Source organism: Phoenix dactylifera, unplaced genomic scaffold (assembly GCF_009389715.1).
Source record: "Phoenix dactylifera cultivar Barhee BC4 unplaced genomic scaffold, palm_55x_up_171113_PBpolish2nd_filt_p 000240F, whole genome shotgun sequence".
Lineage (NCBI taxonomy): Eukaryota > Viridiplantae > Streptophyta > Magnoliopsida > Arecales > Arecaceae > Phoenix > Phoenix dactylifera.
Window position 1 is genome coordinate 519,792 of NW_024067737.1, and position 23,634 is coordinate 543,425.

Consider the following 23,634-nt stretch of genomic DNA (forward strand, 5'->3'; position numbering starts at 1 on the left):
CCGACCCCTTTGCTCATAGGAAACCGCATCAAGAGGTGATAAGCTGACACCACCGCTCGGAAGACGTTCAGCCCTGGTCGACCGAGAATGGCGTTGTAGGCCGAAGCGACCCGAACCACAAGGAAGTTTAACTTCACAGTACTTTTCTGGGGCGCACTTCCGGCCGTGACGGGTAAGCTGATAACCCCTTCGACGGGCATAGAGTCTCCTGTAAACCCGACCAGGGGGTGCTCATTCTTTCAAGCTGTTCTCCGGCCATTTCCATCTTTTGAAAGGCATCATAAAACAAGACATCTGCAGAGCTTCCATTATCCACCAGAACTCTTTTTACATCATAGTTTGCGATGGCAAAGAAAATCACTACAGCGTCGTTGTGGGAAGTTTCAACACCCTTTAGGTCCTCATCGGAGAAGGAGATAACCTCCATAGTGCGCAGATGTTTTGAAGGGGCTCCTTCTTTTCGGCTTGTCGTCTCAGGCATTCTAGGTCGTCCTCCACCGATGGTGCGAATAACGCCCACGACGGGGCGACTGTTGTTCTGCTCCTTGGGTGGCTCGCGGTTCTGCTCCTCCGGTGCCCTCCTTTTAGATTGGCCGGTAACAAACCGGCTCAGCCGTCCACGGTGGATGAGTGCCTCAATTTCATCACGGAGCTGATAACAGTCCTCCGTATCATGGTCGTAGTCTTTATGGAAGCATCAGTACTAGTCCGAGCGCTTCCGTGGAGCTGAGGACCGCATCTTTGATGGAGATCGGAGGTAGCCTCGATCCTCAATCTCCATGAGAATCCCAGTTCGGGTGGAAGAAAGGGGGTGTACCTCCCGAACTTCGGAAGGGGAGCATACTTGTTGAACTTTTGGGCCAGAGACCTCGGGTCAACCGGGCTCCGGGGTCGGAGAGGATTCTTCTCACGCCGAGGAGATCAGCTCCTTAGGCGGGAGCGCTCCTCAAGGCATTTCTTCTTCGTCTTAGTCGGCTACTCGGCCGCCTCTCGTCAAAAGGCCATGGCTTCCTCGGCCTTGGCGTACTTCTGGGCTCGAGCCAGCATTTTTGCAAAGCTGGTGGAAAAACTTTTCCCGATGGAGAAGAGAAATTTGTAGGACCGAGCTCCAGTCTTTAGCGTCGATATGGCGATAGACTGATCAAGATCACGAACCTCCCATGTAGCTGAGGTGAAGCGATCGATATAATCTATTAGAGGCTCCCCTTTCCTCTGCTTAATAGCGAAAAGAGAGTCTAAAGTCTGGCGCTGACGTCGGCTAGCAGCAAAATGGGTGGCGAGTTGCCTTCCCAATTGTTCGAAAGAGAGAATCGAACTGGGTTTCAGCCCGGAGAACCAGAGGCGAGCTGCTTTGCGGAGGGTTGCTAGGAAGGCCCTACAAAGCAGGGCGTCCGTGGCTCCTTGGAGAGTCATGAGAGCCTTGTAGCTCTCCAGGTGGTCCAGAGGATCGGATGAACCTTCATATGGTTCCATTTATGGCATCTTAAACCTCTGGGGGATCGGCTCATCTGCGACCGATCGTGGGAATGGACACTCGATCGTGAAGTCGACGTCCACATCGCGCCTAGGAGCCTGGTCCTAGAGCGTTTGGATTTGTCGCTCTAGCTCCTCGACCTTCCTGTTGAGTTCCGACGGGGACGCCGCTGCCTTGGTCGGCGAGGCCTCCCCGGCTCTTGGTCGACACTGCAGGCGCCCCGACACGGGACAGACCCTGCCTACGATGGCTGCTTCCGCAATCGAGGGGTTAGGCTTCGGCGTCGGCTCTCAAGATGACGACGGCACGGTGAGCTCTCCCGGCTTGAAGACTGGGCTCGGTGGGGACTTTGACGATGGCGGGGGCTCCCTTTCGCCCGCCGTATGGTGTCTGATAGGGGAGCGATGCCGCCGGTGACATCCCACGGACTCGCACCCACGGAGAGGGGGCGCAGATTGGGCCCCGCTTCGTTGCAGACCCTGGACAATTGCGGTCAGCGTTGAACCTATTGAAAGAGCAGGTCAAATCGCTCTGGTTGGATTTGCAGGACCTGATCCGTTGGCGCAGGTACTGCATAGGGTGGATTTTGACGAGAGCGGCCGGATAGCGGCGCCCGGCTGCTCGATGCACTCGGAGCTCCATGACTCCTTAGCCTCATGATCACGACTCAGACCCTTCCTCTAATATCAGACATGTTGTGGTTCAAATTTGGCCCGAGGGTGACCACGTCGGTAGAGTCGAGGGAGCCGCCAGTGGTTGGAAGGAGAAGACAGGAGCCAACTCCTATGCGGTGGCCGCGGACCTGCACAAAGCCTCACCGGTGTTTCCGGTGAGGGCCCTCCGACGATCAAGTTAGAGTAGGGTAAAGTTGGTCCAGCCAAAAATCCCTTAGAAGTTACTGACCGAGCTATTTATAGCCTCAGTGGAGTGGCCCAGGTGGCTGAGGTACTGTCAGCCCTCATCATGAGGGGGCGTGACTCTGAGCCAGATGGCACGCAGCCTAGGCTGACTGGTGACGTGCGGTACAGCCAGTTCTTGAGAACGGTAGGATGTTGACAATCACAGCAGGGTATGACCGGAGTAGTCAAGGTGTCGTCTGACTACTGTTGGCCGGTTATGAAGACATAACACGGTAGTGTGGTGAAGTACGGCCACGTAGGTGGGCATAGGCCCGCACATGGGTGCGATCATTGGCGAGGCCGAGCTCGTTAAGTAGTCGCGTCACGCGTTTGACGAGGTCGGCTTGGCAGATGCTGGGAGTAGCTCGGCTTTTCGGATTTCGAGATGTGCTCGGTGGAGCGCCCCGAGCTCGAGGGTCGGAGCGTATCGCTGGGGTTGGTGCCCCGAGCTTGGGCGGGGCGGGTCGGCGATTATCTGGAGGTCCCCCAATCTTTTGACGGAGTCCCGAGGATGAGCTGGCCCTGAGCCGAAGTGGAGATTCAACTGATTGTTGTTGATGTTGATTGGGCCAAAATCGGACGGCCTTTTAGTTGCAGGTTGGATGATCCATTTTCCCCTATCAGGTGGGATTAGGTTTGGGTTTTTGTTGGGTATATGTCCTAGAATTAGTTTTGAGCTTGGATTAGTAGCTTAGTGAAGATTTAGGGGGTTCAGGCATGGAAGGTCTTGATTGGAATATCCATGTGATCCTTTTATATTTGTGAATCATGCTGGATCCACTACAGGAAAAAGGACCTATCCCGACGCTTTCGTGGAGCTTTGGCGACGCTAATTAGCGTCGGCTAAAATACCCCCGACGCAAAGCCAAGCGTCGGCAAAGCGTCGGATATACCAGAGTGGCAAAAGTTTTTGCCGATGCAGGCGTAAAGCGTCGGCAAAAACATAGATTTACCGACGCTTATATAGCGTCGGCGATAAACCGACAGAGCGTTTTCCCCGACGCTTTTTTGCGTCGGCAATTTCTGATTTACCGACGCTTGTATAGCGTCGGCATTAACTTTTCCCCGACGCTTTTAAGCATCGGAAATTGCTCAATTGCCGATGCTTTTGAAGCGTCGGCATAAGCGTGCCGGTGGTGCCACGACCTTTTTTACCGACGCTTAAAAGCGTCGGGAATTGTCTTTTTTAAAAAAAATAAAACAATAATCAGTATTATAAAATACAAATTACAAAACATATATTATAACAATATGAACCTGTATTACATTGATACATTGACACAAATACTCAGATCATTCAAAATATGAATATTGATATATCTGATTAAAACTCCATGTTTTTAACTCATATATCAGAAAAGCTGCCATACAAATTACAATGTACTCTAAAAAAGCAAATTACAATGTACTCTGAAAAAGCAGAAACATATACATATCAAACTCATAAAAGATAATCTAGAATGCATCAGGGACGGGATTCAGCTCCATCATCATCTCTACAAGCGTTTGAAGTATCAGGAATCTACAAAAAAAATAAAAAAAACCTTAGAAGTTAAGAATAATGTGATACATTAACTCATATATCATAATTGATAATATGTAAAATATTAAAATATATATATAGTTATTTACCTGAGAAGGGAGAAACCGTTGTAACATGGAAGAAATATTTGTAAGCTGAGACTGCAAATTTGCTTGGTTTTGCTTCAACTCATCAATAGTTGCTTGAAGCCGACGAACTTCTGCAGTGTTACTAGATTCTCTGGCATTTCTTGTATATGTGCCCACTGAAGACAACTGAGTGGGGGTAACTCCAACGCTGTAACCCCTCACTCGACCATAACGCTCTGGGCCCATCAATTCAGCGAGCACTTGAGCTTCAATATTATGGGTCGCGTCGGATGATGATGACTTCCCGACGCGCTCCGAAATAAGATTTGTTGCCCTATCCTATATCTCTCAAAAAAAAAGTCAAATTAATGTATGCCAATAATAAAACCAAAAAAAATACAGCACAAGCCAAAGATGAATACATACAACTATATCTCTTGACTCCTTCCGGACAAAGCTGCCATCTCGGTGGGTGTGAGTCATCCTATAAAACTCCACCCTACCAGGCTCCCTCCCATTATCATCCATCTACAACAAAAAGTATATTTCAAGAGTATACATGCTATATGATAGAATAATTTAAGATAAATTTAAATTATTTCAAGAAAGCTTACGAATTCAGCTCTACGCCTCGCATAACTCATGGAGCCTGAAGTGTGAGGAACAGTCTGTGATGCTCGAGCAGCTCTACCAATATTGGAATATGTCTTTCCCGAAAAACAATAAACAATGTAATGCATAAAATGTATAAATTTCTAATCTATAATAATAGTAAATACAATCTAAGGTATTGAAAAAATATACACAACCTGAGCTCTCTCGGAAAACCAGTAGTGGACAAGCTCCCTCCACTGATGAGAGATTACATCTGGAGGACAAACACGGGCCACCTCCTCTTCAGTCATGCCCTCGTGCTTCCAATCTGCCTTTAGCTTCGCCTTATATTCTTTCCATTTGCGGTTGACGGACTTCAGCACCCAATCATGGCTATTTGCAGGAAGGACAAACTTTGTCTACATCAAAGTCAAAAATGTTATATCAATGTTAAATCAAAATAATTGAAGATAGTAAGCAAATTCAATTCTTTACCTCAACAACTCTAAGAAGCTCAACCTTATACGAAGGAAGCATTTCGTTCCATTTCGTATAGTTGAGTGGACACAATTGTCCCTTCCGCGCAACCGATCCTAAAAAAGTGGATAAAATGCTTGCAGCATTCTTGATGGGCTGCCCTAGTTCGTTGCAATGGACGACAATCTTCTCATCCTCAGGTAGGCTCCATACGTCCCGTGCTCGAGTGGGCCCTCGTGTTCTCCTCACTCTCCCCAGTCCATCTATAAAATAAGAAGTCCATTAAAGGCAAATGATTTAAAATAATTAGAACTGGAATGAACATCTAGCCATTAAAAGCAAATGATTTAAAGCAAAATAGTTAGAACTGGAATGAACCCATAAGCAAATGATTCGGGTGGAGTACTATTTCTAGTTTTTGCCGTGGCTACATTCTTTGGAGTTTTCTAATACACAGTGCAGACAAAATTATTGTGCAGCCTTCAAAGGAATATTTCATGTTCCAGAAAATAGAACGTTGCAGCTTGGCAAAAGAACAGTTGGACTACCCTGAGGCATATGGTTTTCTCCAAGGTAGTATTAAGCTAGCTGTTATTCAAAGACGTATGACAAGTAGTTTCTTTGCAGTGTATTCATAATTTGTAGCTGCAATGTAATCATGATTGCCAAAATATTATGTTAATTCTTTTTATTAGAATGAAGAGACATTAATCAATTGCTTTGCAGTGAACTGCATGAGAAATTTGGTGTCCCACAACAAACTTAGTCAGATTACTGTTTGATGTCAAACTGCCTGGTAGTGAGAGTCCACATAACATTTGAGAAACTGGGCATTAAGTATCATGATCAATCGGCAAATCATCAGACAAGTTGAATATATGGACTGGATTGACTCAATTGCTGACTTTTTAAGTTTCATACCTTAACATCCGGTATAATAAGTTAATGTTTGTATGAATTGCATACCTTGATCACTAGATACTCTTCCCTCTTGTATAATAAGCATCCGGTATATCCTTTAACATGTGCAACATTTTGTTCGAGCCACAAATACTCGGTTTGCTTAGAAAGGAAAAGTGCAGCACACAAAATAAAAAAAATGGCGGCAATTAAATATAAATCATAACCCACAAACATGATTCGCTTTATTTGAAATCAAAAATAGGTTGCAATGTCTCAACCCAAATAACTGGAACAGGGCTGGTTGATTATTGCTTTAAGTGGGATCATGAGGCTCCATCTTCTTGTAAAACCAACAGGATAGCAGGCAACGAGACAACTTTTTTTTGAGTCTAATTTATTAAACAGTCATGAATTTGAGTTCAATATCCTATATATGCTGCTGAAAAAACAAAAAATATCCTTTTCTGTGTTCCCAATTCCTGCGGTCCGGTGGATGGATACGTACTCGCTATTTGGTACATCTAACATCAGAAGCAAACAATCGCTGCACCATACTTTTTGGCCGGCGGTAATATCCTTGGCTGAGACTATAGCTTGGGAATTTATTTGGAGATTTTATGGGGTGGGCGTTTTGGCCTGTCTATTGGTAATGATGCCTTTTTTCTGTGATAGATGTTGGAGAATATGACTAACGTGCCTTTTTTCTGTGATATTCTCTCAAAATCTTTCATCAATAGATATATGGCATATCCGAGCATCTAAAAAATATGCCATATGTAATGTACTTTTTTAAAGGCAAATGATTTAAAGGCAAAGGATTGTAAATCAAATTACCCAGGACGTCCACGTCATCCGTGTCTGGACGATCTGCAGGTGGAGCGTGCTCCGACTGGGACCCGGACTGAGTATGGGGCTCATCGGGCTGCTGGGAACGATCAGAAGTAGATCCCACGGATGTGTGCTGAAACTCAATATTTCTGAAACGTCTTCCTCGCGGCATATTGTAATCTAGTATGCACAAAAAAGAATCAATATTAGTTAATTATTAAAAGTACATTACTTTTAATATTCTTATAAAAGAAGCATTTGATGTAGGAAAGAGCTCTCCTTGTCATTTGTTAGGTTGCCTGTACTTGCAGTCACACATAATAAAGAACTCAATCAACAATATAAGCAAAAAAGTTACGATATCTAAAAATTCGGAATAAACACACAACAGCAAAGATACATGACAAAAGCTGAAGCCTCCTTTGTCAAACAGACACCTCGCCAAAATAGATATCTCGTAACAAGTGGGTTTAAGGAATACTACCATCCTCACACATATGAAAAAAATATAATAAAAGTTGTTCTTTTTGAAGATCAACATTGGACTTTTGATCGAAAAGAATGCCAATTGTTTGTTAATTTTTGTATATGAGTCTTTGGTCCCACGGATGTGTGCTGAAACTCAATATCTCTGAAACGTTTTTCTCGCGGCATATTGTAATCTAATATGCACAAAAAAGAATCAATATTAGTTAAATATTAAAAGTATAGAAATAATTTATAAATTGCAAAATAATTTAATGCATAAAACTAATGTTTTACTTACCATTAAGAAACTAGCCAGCTCTCATTCAACATCCATCCTAACCAAACTAGTAGAATTCAGTTCATCAATTGGCGGAACATTAAAAGGCATACACTGAGTATAAGTCTCATCATCCTCCTCTGCTAACCATTTTCCCATATCATACAAGTCCCTAGGTTTAGTCTTAATAACAACAGACCAATCTTTATCTTTAGAGTCTTGCACGAAGAACACTTGTTGAGCTTGAGATGAAAAAACAAATAGGTCATCTTTCAATAGCACACCAGTATGTATCAACCTTGAAAAATTTACTAGTGTGAAGCCATTTATATCTTGCCTCAAACCTCTAAATGAGTTTATATCCACCCAATCACATCGAAATAATACTACCTTAAAGTTCCCGTAATAATCCAACTCATAAACATCTGTTAGGGCACCATAATAAATTTTCCCGTCCGCCTCAACCATAACTCCACTATTTTGTGTTTTTCTAAATTTTTCACGTTTTTTTGTATGAAATTTAAAACCATTTATAATGAACCCATCATATCTGTTGACAATATTGTTCGGACCTCGAACAAGGACTATTAATTCATTGGAACAATGTCTCTCCATCATGGTCGGTACCTAAAAAATTTAAGTCAGATAATAATTAATTTTACAAAGTTCCGATCGTAGAATATAATAAAAGACCTAATAGGATTCAACGTCTAACCTGTTTTAATAACCATTCAGGAAATAACTCAACCAACCATCTTTGCTCAATCCTTGGGGTAGGATGAATGTTATTGTTGGCGCTTCGCTGAGCCACTAAAAAATCTCTGCACGAGAAAAAAATTATTTGTTTTGAATATTATATCTGATATGACAGTAAATTATGATTTGTTATAACCATACTGACCTGCGATACTCGGATATTAAGTCACTGTGAAGTAAGACATAACGATGTGCCTGTGCCAATAATTTATGATGAATTACAGTACTTTCAGCTTTCCCCACAAATCTTCCACCAGATGAGAACTTGTACTCCTCTGCATTATGTATAATATCGTAATTCCTTTGTGGTCGATTAAAAGCAGTTTCAACTCCTTCAAGGTATCTCGAGCAGAATGTCAAACACTCATCAGCAATATATCCCTCCGCAATCGATCCCTCGGGATAGGCTCGATTGCGTACATATTCCTTTAAGCGCACAAGATACCTTCAACAGTAAATTTTAATGCTCAACATCAACATCAAGAAAGATAATAGGATATATATTCATATTAATAATAAATATGGACATTAGAGTTTAGAATATCACCTCTCAATAGGATACATCCATCGGTAGTGAACCGGTCCACCAAGTTTAGCTTCCGCCGCTAAGTGAATGAGTAGATGAACCATAATAGTAAAAAACCCAGGAGGAAAGATCTTCTCCATATGGCACAGTGTTAGTGCAACATTAGACTCCAATTGATCAAGCTCCTTGGGATCTAGAACTTTGGAACATAATGCCTTAAAGAAGGATGATAACTGAGTCACAATTGCAAGAACTTGTTTCTGTGTTGATGATCTTAAAGCCAATGGAAGATATCTTGCATCAAAATATGGCCATCGTGACTTTTAAGATTCGTAAGTTTTCGCTCTTTAAGATTAACGCATCTTGAAATATTCGATGCATACCCATCTGGAACCTTCATATTTTTCAAAACCGTTAGAAAAAGATCTTTCTCTGGAGTAGACATTGTGTAACATGCAGGAGGTATAAAATATTTATCATTGGGTTGTTCTTTCGGATGAAGCTCTTGTCTTATGCCCATGTCTTTCAAATCAAGACGCGCTTTCAAGTTGTCTTTAGTCTTTCCTTCAAGATTTAACATTGTTCCAATCAAATTATCACAAACATTCTTTTCTATATGTATGACATCAAGATTATGTCGAAGAAGATTATACTCCCAATAAGGTAATTCAAAGAAAATGCTCCTTTTTTTCCATAACTGCTTCTGTGTAGATACCGAGTTTGTGCCATCGTCATTTTCCTGTTCATAAATACTGTCATCATTCTCGAAGTTGTCAGCGTCCTCAAAAACCTGTGTCACTGAGTTGCCAACATCCCCCCTTTCCCGCTTCTTTGAACTGTTGAATGCCTTACCAGGTATATAGTTAGTGCCATGAGTTTGTTTAAGAACTTCAGTTCCAGTTGGTGGAATAGGTGCAGATCGCAACTCTATGGTACCATCAAACTGATTATTCTGATGTCGAAATGGATGATTTGCTTCTAACCATCTTCGATGACCCATATAACAGAATTTTCCTCCATGTTTTAACCAATATGAATGAGTTAAATCTCCACAAGAAGGGCATGCAATACGCCCCTTAGTGCTCCAACCGGATACATTAGCATATGCAGGAAAATCATTGATTGTCCAGATAAGAGCTACACGCAATTTGAATGTTCGGCCAGTGAAAGCATCAAATGCATCAACACCCTGCCATAGCTTTTTCAATTCATCTATTAAAGGCTGCAGAAAAATATCTATATCATTACCTGGGCTCTTATCACCGGGAATAACCATTGACAGAATGAGTGAAGACTGTTTCATACACATCCATGGTGGCAAATTATATGGAACCAAAACAACTGGCCAAGTGCTGTATGTAGAACTCATCGTTCGAAATGGATTAAATCCATCAGTTGCCAAACCCAGCCTTACACTGCGAACATCAGAAGCAAATTCGTGATGCCTATCATCAAATGCTTTCCATGCTAAACTATCCGCTGGATGTCTTAACATTCCATCCCTTGTACGTCCTTCATCATGCCATCTCATTAAGGAAGCCGTCTTTGATGATGCATACATCCTTTTCAATCTAGGTATGAGAGGAAAATACCTCAAAATTTTAGCCGGAATTTTTTTAGACTGTGTAGCATCCACTTCATTCGACAAATCATGCCCGTCTTCATTTTGTTTTTTCCATCGTGAAGACCCACATGTTCGGCACGAATCTTCATTAATATTATCACCACGATATAAAATACAATCATTTGGACAACTATGAATCTTTTCATATCCAAGATTCAGGTCTTTTACTAGTTTTTTGGCTTCATAAGAAGTTGACGGTAAAATAACACCTTCTGGAAATGCATCTTTTAATAATTGAAGAAGCATAGTAAAAGACTTTTCAGACCATCCATTCAAATATTTCAAATGAAATAAATGCACCATAAAAGAAATCTTCGTAAAATTCTTACAACCCGGATATAGTTCTTTATCACAATCTTTCAGCAAGTTATGATACCGAGTTGTGTTATCTTCAGAGTATATAGGTTCCTCAACATGTATAGATTCAGTAACGGTATGCTCATCACCTATTGGAGCTCCTTCTTGCTCTCCACTAAAATCTGTTAAATTTCTAATATTATGTTCAAGAGCATCTCTGAGTAAGCCCCTCATATCATCTTCTACAACAGGATTTCTGTCTGTGTTACTAGATCCAATACTAGCAGTGTGTTCTATAACTAAGGGTTGGTTAGATGAAGACGACAATTTAGACTCTCCATGAAATATCCATTCTGTATAACCCTTCAGAAAACCATTCCATACCAAATGTTCTTCAACAATTTGTGGAGCGATAGCATAACAATTTACACATTTTTGACATGGACAAAAAATATTCCCATTCATTTCAGATTTCTCAGAAGCAAATTTAACGAAATTCTGAACTCCATTCAAATATTCGGCACTGGATCTCGACTTATTTATCCAACTTTTGTCCATTCTATTAAAATACTGATTGAACTGCAAGTAATATAAAAAAATAATAAACGAAATTAGGGTATGAATCACCAATACAAAATCATGGTACAAAAAGATCTTGGCAAATTTTATTAATACAAAATATAAGATTCCGAGAAGCATATGTTGTTCAGTAATTTGATCCAGATCGGTCGAACCCCAAGCTAGATCATGAAAGAATCCAGAGGTCAAGCAGCAGTAGTAGATTCACTCATAAGGGATACAAAGGCAGGAGGTAAGAGCTAAGGTGGTAAAAGCAGGGCAGCAGAGCCCAGGCTGGTTGATACCATCAACTGACTCCAGCTTCCGGCGTGCTCATGGGACCAGTGTACTGGTTTGCCGAATCAAGAGCTTGTATCAACATCGGTATAAGGTTCCACACACAGAATTATCTCATCACCAGCTAACATGTGGCACATGAAGAGTACCAATTCACAGAAGGTATGGTTTTGTTTATACTGATGTTTACGTTGCGGCAGAGTTTATCTTCAAGTGAACTGCCTTTGCAGGATATGAAACATCAGTAATCATATTATCTTACAAAAGTAATGTGTTTTAGGAATTCTATTTGCATGGTAGTGAGATTGTATGCACTTTAAGAGATTTGATCAGCGACCTAGAGCATTCCTTATTTGAAGTTATGGAAACTGTGTTTCATGCTATCTTCTAGGGACTCTTTTTAGGATTTAAGCCATGTTTCTGTATTGTTATAACTAACAACAAAGATAACTTAATTGTAAGATATCATCCCATATATGTTCAGTGATTGGAGACTTCAGTTATTTATGAAGTATAATTGGGTGCATATCATGCTATCAATGTGGACCAATGTGTGAAGCTGACAGCAAAACAAGCAGGTATATATGATCTCAGAGTTTCCAGCCATATACTTAGGTGTTCACCAGGAGGGAAGAATTAACATTGAGATCTGTCAAAGTACGACTATTCAAAAGATTACGTCTCTCTATAGTCTCTATAGTAAACCGATGTCTGTATCAGAGGTTAAATCATAGATAGAATCAAATTGTTCTAGGCTTTTTTGTTTGGGGCTGAAGCACTGACTTATCACTATTTTTGAACTAGTCTAGACATTGACATGCACTGATAAAAGAGGAACAACCATGACATCAGTTGAGCTGATCTGAACATTAATTTCTTCCACACTGGTTCAACTGCTTAACTTATTGATGATAATTTTACAAATTTTTATCATATGTGTCTTAAAGAGAAACAAGCATGCATATAGGTATGCAGAAGCATAATTTGTGATAATTATCCTCTCTTAAAAAATAAATTGTGTTAATTATCAACTTATATGTGATGGTTCGGGATAAACAAAACATTGAAATAAGCAAATTACTTTTTAGGGGAATCAAAGGAATGATTGAGTGGAAGTTATCAACATCCTATGCAATGAGCTGCTACATAGCTAATTGATGGTGACATCAAATATTTCACAGAACTTATTGAAATTATTGCATGGATAAATAGATATTGTAATAATGAGAAAGAAGAGATTCAGGGGAAAAAAGAAAAATCTACCTCTCCATTAATAAGATATTGTAATTTGGTCTGGCTTTACTTAGTGTTTTAAGTAGCATTCTGATAAATGAGATCAAGTTACTGTTTGTGGGCATATTCCAATTTTGTCAGCATTTTTCATTTGGACAAGAAAATGGAATGTAGTTCATATGATGTCGGTTTCAGTGTCAGGACCCAAATCAAGCTTAGAGAATAGTCTTGGCAAATAAAAGGCAGAAATCTACCTCTCGAAGAAAACACCATCTATTCTCCCACATATTTTAATTTTATGTCAGGACCCAAATCAGACTGTCAATGAAATAATTAGATAAAATAGACCACCTGATGCTAAGGAATGAAATAGACTCCATTATTATGACAGAATCATCAGAAATACCATACAAATAGCAATGAATTTCTGCTAGTAACATGAAAACTGGAATTATTTACCCGAAAATTTCTTTACAGAGAGTATGAGGATCACTTACCTCAGACGACGGCGGCGGACTAGCTACGGCTCGCTCGGGATGGAGGTGAGATGTCGGCGCGCAGCTAGGGCATCGACCGGCAGAGGATGAGGAGACGGGGCCGGGCGAGAGTTAAAGACAAGAAGAAAACAAAGAGGAGGAGGAGGAGGAGGAGGAGGAGAAGGAAGAGAAGGAGGAGTAGGAGGCTTACCTCAGACGACGGCAAGGTCGACGGCGGCGGAGTAGCGGAGTCTTCGATCGCCGATCGGGGCTAGGGATGGAGGTGAGATTAGGGCTCAGAAGGAGAGGGGGCCGATCGAGCTAGGGCTTACCTCAGAAGGAGAGGTCGACGGCAGCGGGGAAGTCGGCGCGCTCGCAGCTAGGGCTCGCAGATAGGAAATGAGGAGAGGGGCTAGGGCTCGCAGATAGGAAATGAGGAGAGGGGGCCGATCGAGCGAGGTGTTGGGGTTTTAAGTTTTCTAACGACGCTTATAAGCGTCGTTGTTTCTTAAACTTATAACGACGCTTTAGAGCGTCGTTGTTTGTTTCGCTTTTCCAACGCTAACCCAAAGCGTCGGGAAAGGTTGGCGCTGAGCCAAACTTTACCGACGCTTTCCCCTAGCGTCGGGAAAAGTTAGTCGGCAAAACCAACATTTGTTGTAGTGATCCTAGTTGTTGTATGCTATATGCTGCTACGCCTGGTCTTTAGCATCCTTATTTTTTGCTTTCTATGTCAGTATCCATGCTGAAACTGTGAAGGAGAGGCAACGAACTACCAAGAAACCAGAAGTTTGGGATGTTGCCAGGGAGGCTGCCTTATGGTATATTGCTGCTCTTTTCTCATCCTTCCCTCTGATTTCATTCTTTATTGTCTTGTGTCAAGGATATATATTCGGGGATGGGAAGTCTAACTTTTAGATTATAAATCGATTCTATGAGTGGCTTGGCATTTTATCGATAATCTACTTTAGGTTATTAATTAGATATCTTTAAATATAATAATTCATATAATCCATAGGAAATGCTCGACTTTCAAAGAGATATTCATGCCTTGTAATGAAGCTAGTATTTTCTTTTATCCAACTTTAACTCTGTCACTTTAGAACTCCATATGTGTAATATGGATCTAACCAAACCCAACCCGGATATGAATTTTTCAGATTGACAGGTCATATACAAACTCAACCCGACCCGAATGCCCGTTAGGTCAAAAATATTAGTTGTGGACTAAATCCGACCCATTTCGATCTTCTATTAGGTTGGGTCTAGGTCCAGTATTAGAACCTGAACAAAGAACCGGATCGGGTCGGCTCACTCATGACTTGGTTTGACTGCAACCATTTGCAGCTCTACTTTCCGACCCCTTCCTATATGCTTGAAACTCATTGTTTCATGAATCTTCTTTCATAACCACACTCTTTCATGTAACAAAACATGGCCAAAGGTTTCCAGGACTTGGGTTATCATACCTCTATAGACTTCGTAACCATAACCTTTCAAAATCCTCCACCAACTTAGTACTTTCTGACTATTTTGTCTAATAACACAACTATCATGATTGTTGAACTTTGAGAAAAGTTGTCTTTCAATTGTATATTTGAGTTATATTAAAAGTTGATAATTCATTTTTTGCAGTAATTAAAGCGGTAAAGACTGAATTTTAGCGTAGAAAGCACCAAAATGGCACTTCAATTCTTGAACGCTATGCCAACTCAAATAGCTCAGATCTTCAAACTCTGGTGCTTCTTAATGAAAATATGAGAATCTTATTATTAACCTATGTAATCTCATATAGGCCCGGAATAATACTCCACACAAGTACCGATTGCATGAAAACAATTGCCACATTGCTTTTGTTGTTCATAAAATAGTACTACTGTAGGATTAGCATTTATCAATATAATTCAGTATGAAAAATCTTAAATAGAAACTATATTGATACCATGCATGCATGGAGTTATACTTTATTTGCATTATGGTACTGTTTGTTGAGTGGGACTATAAGACCTAAAATATGAATGTATGCCGGCCAAAACACCATTCGAAAAATGGACATGGACCTAAAGCAGGCTATGCTAGATGGTTATAATTGTTTTTCGGATATACACTATTCCATATCCATCTTCAAATAGCTTTATGCCCACTATTTATACTATATTCACCCCTTTAATTAGATGGTAGCCCTAATTTTAGTTTTATACGATAAATTATATAAATTTTATGATATAATAATAAAAAATATAATATTAATATAATATTATATTATCTTATAATATAAACATTATAAAATATTATTATTCTTTCAATACTATATTTAAATAATATGCTATAATAATACCATAACATAATATTACCATAATAGTATTATATCTCTTAGTGTATTTAGTTATTTTAATAATGCTATATTAAATATTATCATAGATCTAAATTTTCTATTTGTACATAATATTTATTCTAACAATAATTTTTTATTTAGCATAATGATATTGTATTTATTATTAGATGCACACAATGCTTGGGCTGGTAATTCTATAAGCAAGTCCAAGTCATAAACGTGCTAACTTGCCTAAATCTATTTATTAAATAGTCCAGGTTTAGGTTTAGACCTTTGAGTTGTTTAATTCATTTTGACCCCTTTAATAATTAGGTCAGGTCATGGCCCGATCCTATTTATCCTGTTTAAGATCTGCTTAACCAGTTTAATCCATATAACTTGATTTAACCCATTTATTAACATATGGGCTAGGTCGTTTACCTATTTAATAGAAAGGTTAGATTTAGGTTATAACTATTGACCCAGCTAATAAACATGTCAAGTTCAGGTTGACAAATATTTGACCCACTAGCATCCGATCTGACCCATATCTAATTCGACTCGACTCGATTAACACCTCTACACAACATCAAATACTAAGATATTCCTAATATATTAGTCATAATTCTACATTATGTTATATTATAGCTACATTATTTATTATCATACACATTAATATTTTATATAAAATGACAAAATATAAGATTAAAAATAATATGTGAATATATATATATATATATATTATATAATAGAGAGTCATTCGTGACTATCTCGGCAGATTGATAAAAGCTGGAGGCCATCATACGCCTGGACTCACTGCACTTGGGGCAGAATTCGGGTAGCCTGGGAAAGGATCTCCTATGCAAGGCAGGTACTGGATGCAGAGCATGAATGTCTCGAGAGAGACTTCTCCATAGTGATCGACTGGATTCAGAGAGTGAACAGGTATGGTGATGGTTATCCTCTCATTCGAGAGTCTCGTAGATTGCTTTAGGAGCTAAGAGATGTTTAGGTAGCACATGTGTTCAAGGAAGCGAATAGTGCGGCTGACTGAGTCGCTTCCTTCGTTGTTGTCTGGCATTTCGGAGAGTTTCTATGGTCATCAATAGAGGACATTCCCCAACCCCTGTACTTTTTGCTCTCTCTTGATTTGGCAAGGTGTACTCAAGTTAGAGCTACATGAATTACTATTTTCACCAATATATATATTACTATGATAATACATTAATAACAATTTTACAATTGTAATAAGACTCTAGTATTGTAAATTTATCATATTATTAATATTTTATTATCTAATGATGTTATATTTATTATTTTATATTAATTATAATAACTTTTAATATTTACAAAATATTATTATAAATTATAATATGATAGTATACAATATTAAAATGATAAAATATTTTTTTTATTATAATATGATATCAGAGTATTATTAGTTAATATTAGTGTAATATCTAAAAAATCAATATTTATAATATGACATATGATTATACAATATATTCTATATACATTACATTGTTTAAAGTGTAATATAATATAAAATATTACTTTTTATTATAGATACAATAGTTAAAATATTAATATTGTCATATAAACTATACTATAATAAGTCGACATGGTTTTGTTATTTTATGAAAATCAATATTTTATTTTTAATTTTTTAATTTCAAAATTTTTTATAACCAAACAAAAGTTGGAGTAAATATCCAGCATAGTTATGCTACCTAGTGTAGCTTTCTTTGTTCTCATATTCCTTATGCTTGTACCAAATGCCACTTATAGGTTTAGGTTAAGCTTGATAAACATTGTTCCGCTTTTCCTATCAAACTTTGTGGTTAATTAGTTAATTAACATGGTATCAAAATTCAGGTTTCTTGAGGGTCATGGGTTCGAATCTCCTCCACTTGAGTAAACTTTTGAGGTCACTTGGTTAGTAAAAAAAATTGAACTTTTTTTTTCTTTTTTTATCATTTTTTTAGATAATGTTGATACACCTTATAATTCAGTATATCTCTCACATAGCACAGAAGGATTGACGAGAGTAAATGTGTATATTGAGAAGTAAGAAGGTATCAATTGAGGTCGTTGATTCTATGCAACTTGAGTATTCCAAAACATTAGACACTAACATTTTAGGATTGCATTTATCTTAGGAGAAGATGGATGTAGGGAATTGATAGTATCATTTAATCTCTACCAAACCTATTATTCCATATCGCCTTTGCTGAACCATCTCCATTCAACATTAAATGTCATAGCTTATGGGTTCATGCATCTAAATAGTCTCTAAATTATGGTTTTCCATAGCATAACGTTGATTTACATATCTATACTAAACAATTCCCATGGAGCAGAAAATATGAGAGGTTATCAACTCATGCATCCATGCATATCCTAAGCAATGGTTATATAATTGTTTTTAAGTGCCTATAATGACCTTTTCTTATGATTTGTAATGTATGCTTTGAGACAATGGAGATGTCTACAAAGTAATCTACTATTCTTTAGTAAAATTAAGATTTCAATAGCATGATTATCCATTTATAACACACCTTGAGTTTATAGTTATCTTGCAAATAATAATGATTATTTGCTAAATCTAGCATATGTTTGTATTTTATTACAACAAAATAAGAACCATTACAACATTAGCTATCATAAAGATCGCTATTTTCAAAATATAATATTAGAGCCAAACTTGGCTACACTCAAGTAGATTTTTACTCAGATCTAGTTCAATCTAAATTGGATGATAGGAGTCCCACATCAATAATCCGAGCTATATGATATATTCTACTATCTTTAAATTACTTACATACCAAAAGTCATATGATTTAGAATTACAGTCTTAGCCTATGGATCAAGTAGTCAAAAAATTAAACAATTTAAATAACATTAAATTATTTTTTTTTTATTACTTGATGCATATGTTAGGGATCTCCAAATTATATGATTTTTTGTCTATAAGCAATTTAAAGATATATAGTAGCTCACAAGCTTAGATCACTGATTTAGGATCCCTATCTAATATAGATGTAATCGAATCTAAGTGGAGATCCACTCAAGTGCAGCTAAGTTCAACTTTTATGCGTCATATTAACATTTTTATATATTTTGTAAGATTATCAATATAAAAAGTCTTTACTATTATAACAAAATGCACTTCTCCTTGAGTAAAAATAGAAACAAACACTCCATCCATTAAAAAATATTCTCCTCGTTGCACATGCTGAATGTTAGTGTATTGCAACTATGTGGACAATAAAGAAAATGAGACATTTGCCAGTATTTTATATTACTCCCTCATTGTAATCATAACATATGAATGTCCAGTTAGGTGTATGACACAAACATACATATGGCCATTATGAAATCTAAACATTGTTTCTAATTATACTTAGTGGAGATGTCATAAATATATCTAATAATTAATCGTAACAACAGCTAATGGCTGTTATTTAGGGGCATGATTAGGAACAAAATTTAGGCTAAGCAAATGCATTATGGATGCATTAGAAGGAGCCGGAGAATTGGATGAGGTGGGCCGAGCAAATGAGGCAACTGCAACGTGGAAGCAGAGCACGTAATATCCTGAAGTGACGTTTTGTGTTGTGTGTGGAGCGAATCGTCACACGTAGGGGGGGTTCGAGTCGTACACTTTTTCGCGTGAAGGTCGTCTTTTTTTTGCACCATGCACTGTTGGATCGTCCAATAGCCGCTACGAAATCCGTGCAAGCAGGCGAAGAAGAGGGTTAGAAGTGCTTTGATATGTGTGCGAGATATGATCCAACGGCTGATGTGGCGAACGAAGATCAATCATTACGTGTCGCGAAAGATAGAACCCGCACCCCCCCCACGGGTGGGGCCCCCTTTTGTCTCCCACCTTCCTCTCCCCCTGCGCTCTTTTCCCTCCTCTCCGCTGCTCACCTCCCCCAAAAAAATCAATCAAATACTGTACATAGCAGTCCTTTCACTTCCCAACTCCTTGGCCTTTTTCTTACTCTACTTTTCATTCTTCCCTACGCTTCTAACTCTTTTCAACTTAATTTTCAAGTTTCTTTCTATCATTTGATGCAATAAATGCATAGTGAATTATATAACCTCTTATTTATCGTATCTCTTTCGATTTTTATATATTTTATCTTCCGTTTTTTTTTTCTTTTTTTCCTTTGGTACTCTCTCCCTCTATTTAGTCCATGCCGTTTTTGCTTTCATTACCCACCTCTTTTTGGTTCCCCTCCTCGCCCCTCCTATTGCTTCTAGGTCTTGTCTTGTAGACTTGCACCCACATCCTCTTTAGCCCCAAAAACTTGAAGCTTTTGAAGACCTCATACCTTGAGCCTTTCTTCATCCCACATCGTCTACAGCACTTACCAGCTCTTTATTGCGCTTCCCTTTCCCCACCATCTCCGTATCTCCCCATCCTTTCTGCGCTCGTTTCTTCCTCACTCCAGGAAAGGTCTTATCCATCCTATTCTGACCAATCTCTTTGTTTGGTTTGATTTGTACCCAGTTCCTATTTACACCCAAAAGAATGGAAGGGCTTTGGAGATTCATGATTTGATCTTCTTTTCTTCTGTCCCATGTATGGATATCAAGTAAGTACCATAAAAGCCTTGCTTTCTTCCTTCATATATAGATATATATACGGATCACCAAAGAAGACCACCTCAGCTTGGAAACTATGGAGAGATTTTGGGGTCGGAAAGCCTAGCCTATTTTTTAGTAGTCGCTGACAATTAAATTCCCTAGATCCATTCAGATGAGCTTTTTCCTTTAGCTTTTGTGTTTAAAAATGTTTTTTTTTCCCTTTTTATTTATGGAGACGCTCACAAAGTCCTTCGGAAGAAAACCATTTTACTTGGAATAAAGTAGGTAATCTGAGCTAAGGGAAGCCCAGTTTTTATTTGGAAGGTTGCACTTAAAGAGATCTCTTAGATCAGAGAAAGAAACCTGAAACCCTAAGTTTTGAACGCTGAAATATCCCAGAACCCAAGACCTTCTCCTCTTTCTTTAGTTTCTTTAGCTTTTCTGCCTGGAAGCCTCTCTGTTTTCTTGTTGCAAATTGATTTCTTTAAATCTAAGCAAAAGCCCATTTTCTAGCTCAGGATATAGTTGACTGATCTCAGCGTTATTAAAAAGAAATAAATTATAAATTCAATTTTTCTCTTGGTATATATAGGTTGCACTGAATAAATTTTCATTTCTCATTGACCAGAGGGACCAGCCCCAAACCCAAAGTCTTGGATTGCTGAATTGTTAGCAGAAGCCTCCATCAGCAGCAGCAGCAGCAGCAGCAGCAACAGCAACCGGTGCTCAAGTTAAGGAAAACCATCAAAGTATGTTGTGCGCCGGAGCGATCTCCAGGACCAGCAGCTCGGCCAATTCAGCTGCCCCCTACGGCGGGCGGCCGAGCCGGTATGAGTCCCAGAAGCGCCGTGACTGGAACACTTTTGGCCAGTACCTCCTGAACCACCGCCCGCCGCTTACACTCTCCCGGTGCAGCGGCGCCCATGTGCTCGAGTTCCTCCGCTACCTAGACCAGTTCGGCAAGACCAAGGTGCACACCATCGGATGCCCATTCTTCGGCAACCCACAGCCCCCGGCCCCATGCCCATGTCCCCTCCGGCAGGCCTGGGGCAGCCTCGATGCACTCATCGGCCGCCTTCGTGCGGCCTTTGAGGAGAATGGTGGCCAGCCGGAGGTCAACCCCTTCGGGTCCCGGGCTGTCCGTCTGTACCTCAGGGAGGTCAGGGACAGCCAGGCCAAGGCAAGGGGGATAGCCTATGAGAAAAAGAGAAGAAAGCGGGCATCTCCACCGCAGCAGGGCCATGACTTGTCGCTGCCGGCCCCCGCGACAGCTGCTGCCATTGCCCGGCCCGACTTGAATTCGGTCAGTGGGGGACACCCAGTCCACCTCCATGCGCATCTCACGATGCCGGCCGGGGAGACTGGTGGCCGCCATGAGCTGATCATGGCCGTCGCAGAGGCTCGCTCTTGCAGCGGTATGATACCATTATCAGTGCTTAATTAGGTATTTTGTTTGCACGTAAGAGTCCTTTCTAGTTATAATGTGAAGGTCAGTGTGATCTTCGCGTGTGGTGCACTCTCTGAAGGTTGGCGTACTAGCTGTTTTTCTCTATGTTTAACAGACAATTCTATGTAGCTCATTGAATGTATCTCATGTTTATGGTCGTTTAGATGCATATGTTCTGTGCATGAAGTTTGGACGCTTTTTTCCCCTTGCTTTTTGTGTGCAGATGCAGTGATGTTTGCACATTGATCTTTTTGTTTATGTGTGTGTGTACGTTTTTTTAGTTTCTTTGGTTTTTATTTGGATTAATATGACGTTGGAAGATTGTAGTTTTGAATAGCTCCCAAATGATTGTTAGATATAGCAATTTATTTGTCTAGCTTATTTTGCTTTTCCTTTAAAAGTTGTTTTAAGTTGGATAGAGTAATAAGAGCCAATAATGGTGTTGCATATGAGTGCTTATAAGTAGTAGAACCTGATCTGAATTCTTTTTTTTCACACACAAAAAATGATACAGTAATATCAGTTGTGGTTCTTTCTTTGATGAATTGGGTTTTCGCCAATCGTTTATTACATAAACAATGATTATTTCCCTCTCTCTCCTTCTTTCTTAATTCAACCACAACCACAAAAAAAAAAATCACTATTTATTTCTGTTGGTATTACAAAGCGTATAGCAAAAGTTTTTGTTGTGACAGCGGTTTGCTTGTTGCTTTCTGAATCCGAGAGAGGGTCAAACAACTGAAACGAAACAGTTTGCTCTCTCAATACTGCCCTGCCTTTTAAGAGATCCATAATTTGAATCATTTAATTCCATCCTATTTTTAAAAAAGATTCCTCCTATTTTTTTTCCATTTATCATCTTCTATCAACACAAATATGTAACTATATGTTTTTATTGATGCCTTAAACATGGACTATATGTGAACTAAATTGAGACTTATTTGCAATACTATAGATAATATTGGCATTAAAACGGAGTGAGCTAGTTAAGGGTGGCTCGCACGCATACATGCTTTGAGTCTGCAGTCTGTCATTTCTTGTCCCCCTCTACTTGATCCTTGTTGGCGGACAGCAGAATGCTTCATTTCCTTTTAAGATACGGAAAGCCAAAAAAAATTCATGCGTGCTTGTAAATGCATGATAAGACTTATGGACTCGCGGATATGAAATTAAAGAAGCATCTCACAATTTTTCTTACAACCATGCTACATGAAGTATGTCAAGATTCATATGAACGCTTCATGCTTCATCTGCCATGGGAAAGCCATATAAGTTAAGTGTTTGTATGGTCTTTCGATGTTATGGAGACTTGTGCAGCAAATCATTAAATTTCCACAGTGACTAAATTTATGACTGCCTTACATGTTCCTAAACATTCCAAATCATTTTCATGAAATTATCTTCAGATAACTTTAGTGGCGCCAGAGCTTCACCAACATTCATTTATAGCAACATTTCTCCTGTGTGATGTTTATCCATTCAAGTACTTTATCTTTATGCATATTCTTAACCTCGCTGATTACTTGTGGCATATGATTCATATGGATTTATTAAATAAAAAATATAGATTTTTTTCTTCTAAATCTATGCTTCTGATATAAATTTTTTAAAAATATTTGTCAATAATTAAAGACAGTGCGGAAAAGATAAAATTCATTTTATTTGCAACTTCCATGTTGAAAGAGATGCATTTGGAAGCTTTATAATGTGATGGTATTAAGGTGCATCTTTCCGAGCTTAGCGATCTTCATAGTCACATTCCTTCTGTAAATGTTTTTGTTTATATAAGAGTCTTCCATGTATAGAATTAGCACTTCCAAGTGGTTGTTCCCTTAATTTTCTAAATACTGATCAATGCAGAAGCATTAAACAAAAAACACCTATGAGGAGATTGGCTTTGTTAAATCCTTACAATTTTCAAATGCTTGGAGAAGCTAGACTAAGAATGGTAACATTTCTAGAAACACTAGAAGTTCCAA

General features: G+C 39.1%; 3 protein-coding genes across 5 annotated transcripts; 1 reads left to right on the forward strand and 2 right to left on the reverse strand.

Annotated features, from left to right (window-relative positions):
* Positions 1–4,620: 4,620 nt before the first annotated feature.
* Positions 4,621–6,992, reverse strand: LOC120105239. Of its 2 annotated transcripts, none has more exons than XM_039117528.1 (3): positions 6,793–6,992; positions 5,074–5,318; positions 4,621–4,997 (listed from the first exon to the last, which is right to left on the reverse strand). In XM_039117528.1, the coding sequence occupies exons 1-3, from the start codon at positions 6,956–6,958 to the stop codon at positions 4,767–4,769; spliced, it is 642 nt and encodes a 213-aa protein (XP_038973456.1). In that variant the 5' UTR covers positions 6,959–6,992; the 3' UTR covers positions 4,621–4,766. The 2 variants fall into 2 exon arrangements, with proteins under 2 accessions (XP_038973456.1, XP_038973457.1); XM_039117529.1 differs by having other exon boundaries at positions 4,724–4,997; positions 5,098–5,318.
* A 1,136-nt stretch (positions 6,993–8,128) lies between these two features.
* On the reverse strand, positions 8,129–9,094 carry LOC120105240. The gene is made up of 3 exons (XM_039117530.1): positions 8,835–9,094; positions 8,433–8,732; positions 8,129–8,352 (listed from the first exon to the last, which is right to left on the reverse strand). Exons 1-3 carry the CDS (start codon positions 8,951–8,953, stop codon positions 8,235–8,237), a joined length of 537 nt encoding a protein of 178 aa, XP_038973458.1. The 5' UTR covers positions 8,954–9,094; the 3' UTR covers positions 8,129–8,234.
* A 10,440-nt stretch (positions 9,095–19,534) lies between these two features.
* Positions 19,535–21,841, forward strand: LOC120105241 (protein LIGHT-DEPENDENT SHORT HYPOCOTYLS 4-like). 2 transcript variants are annotated; one of them, XM_039117531.1, is made up of 2 exons: positions 19,535–20,216; positions 20,837–21,841. In XM_039117531.1, the coding sequence occupies exon 2, from the start codon at positions 20,960–20,962 to the stop codon at positions 21,650–21,652; it is 693 nt and encodes a 230-aa protein (XP_038973459.1). In that variant the 5' UTR covers positions 19,535–20,216; positions 20,837–20,959; the 3' UTR covers positions 21,653–21,841. The 2 variants fall into 2 exon arrangements, with proteins under 2 accessions (XP_038973459.1, XP_038973460.1); XM_039117532.1 differs by lacking the exon at positions 19,535–20,216 and adding an exon at positions 20,242–20,489.
* Positions 21,842–23,634: the final 1,793 nt, after the last annotated feature.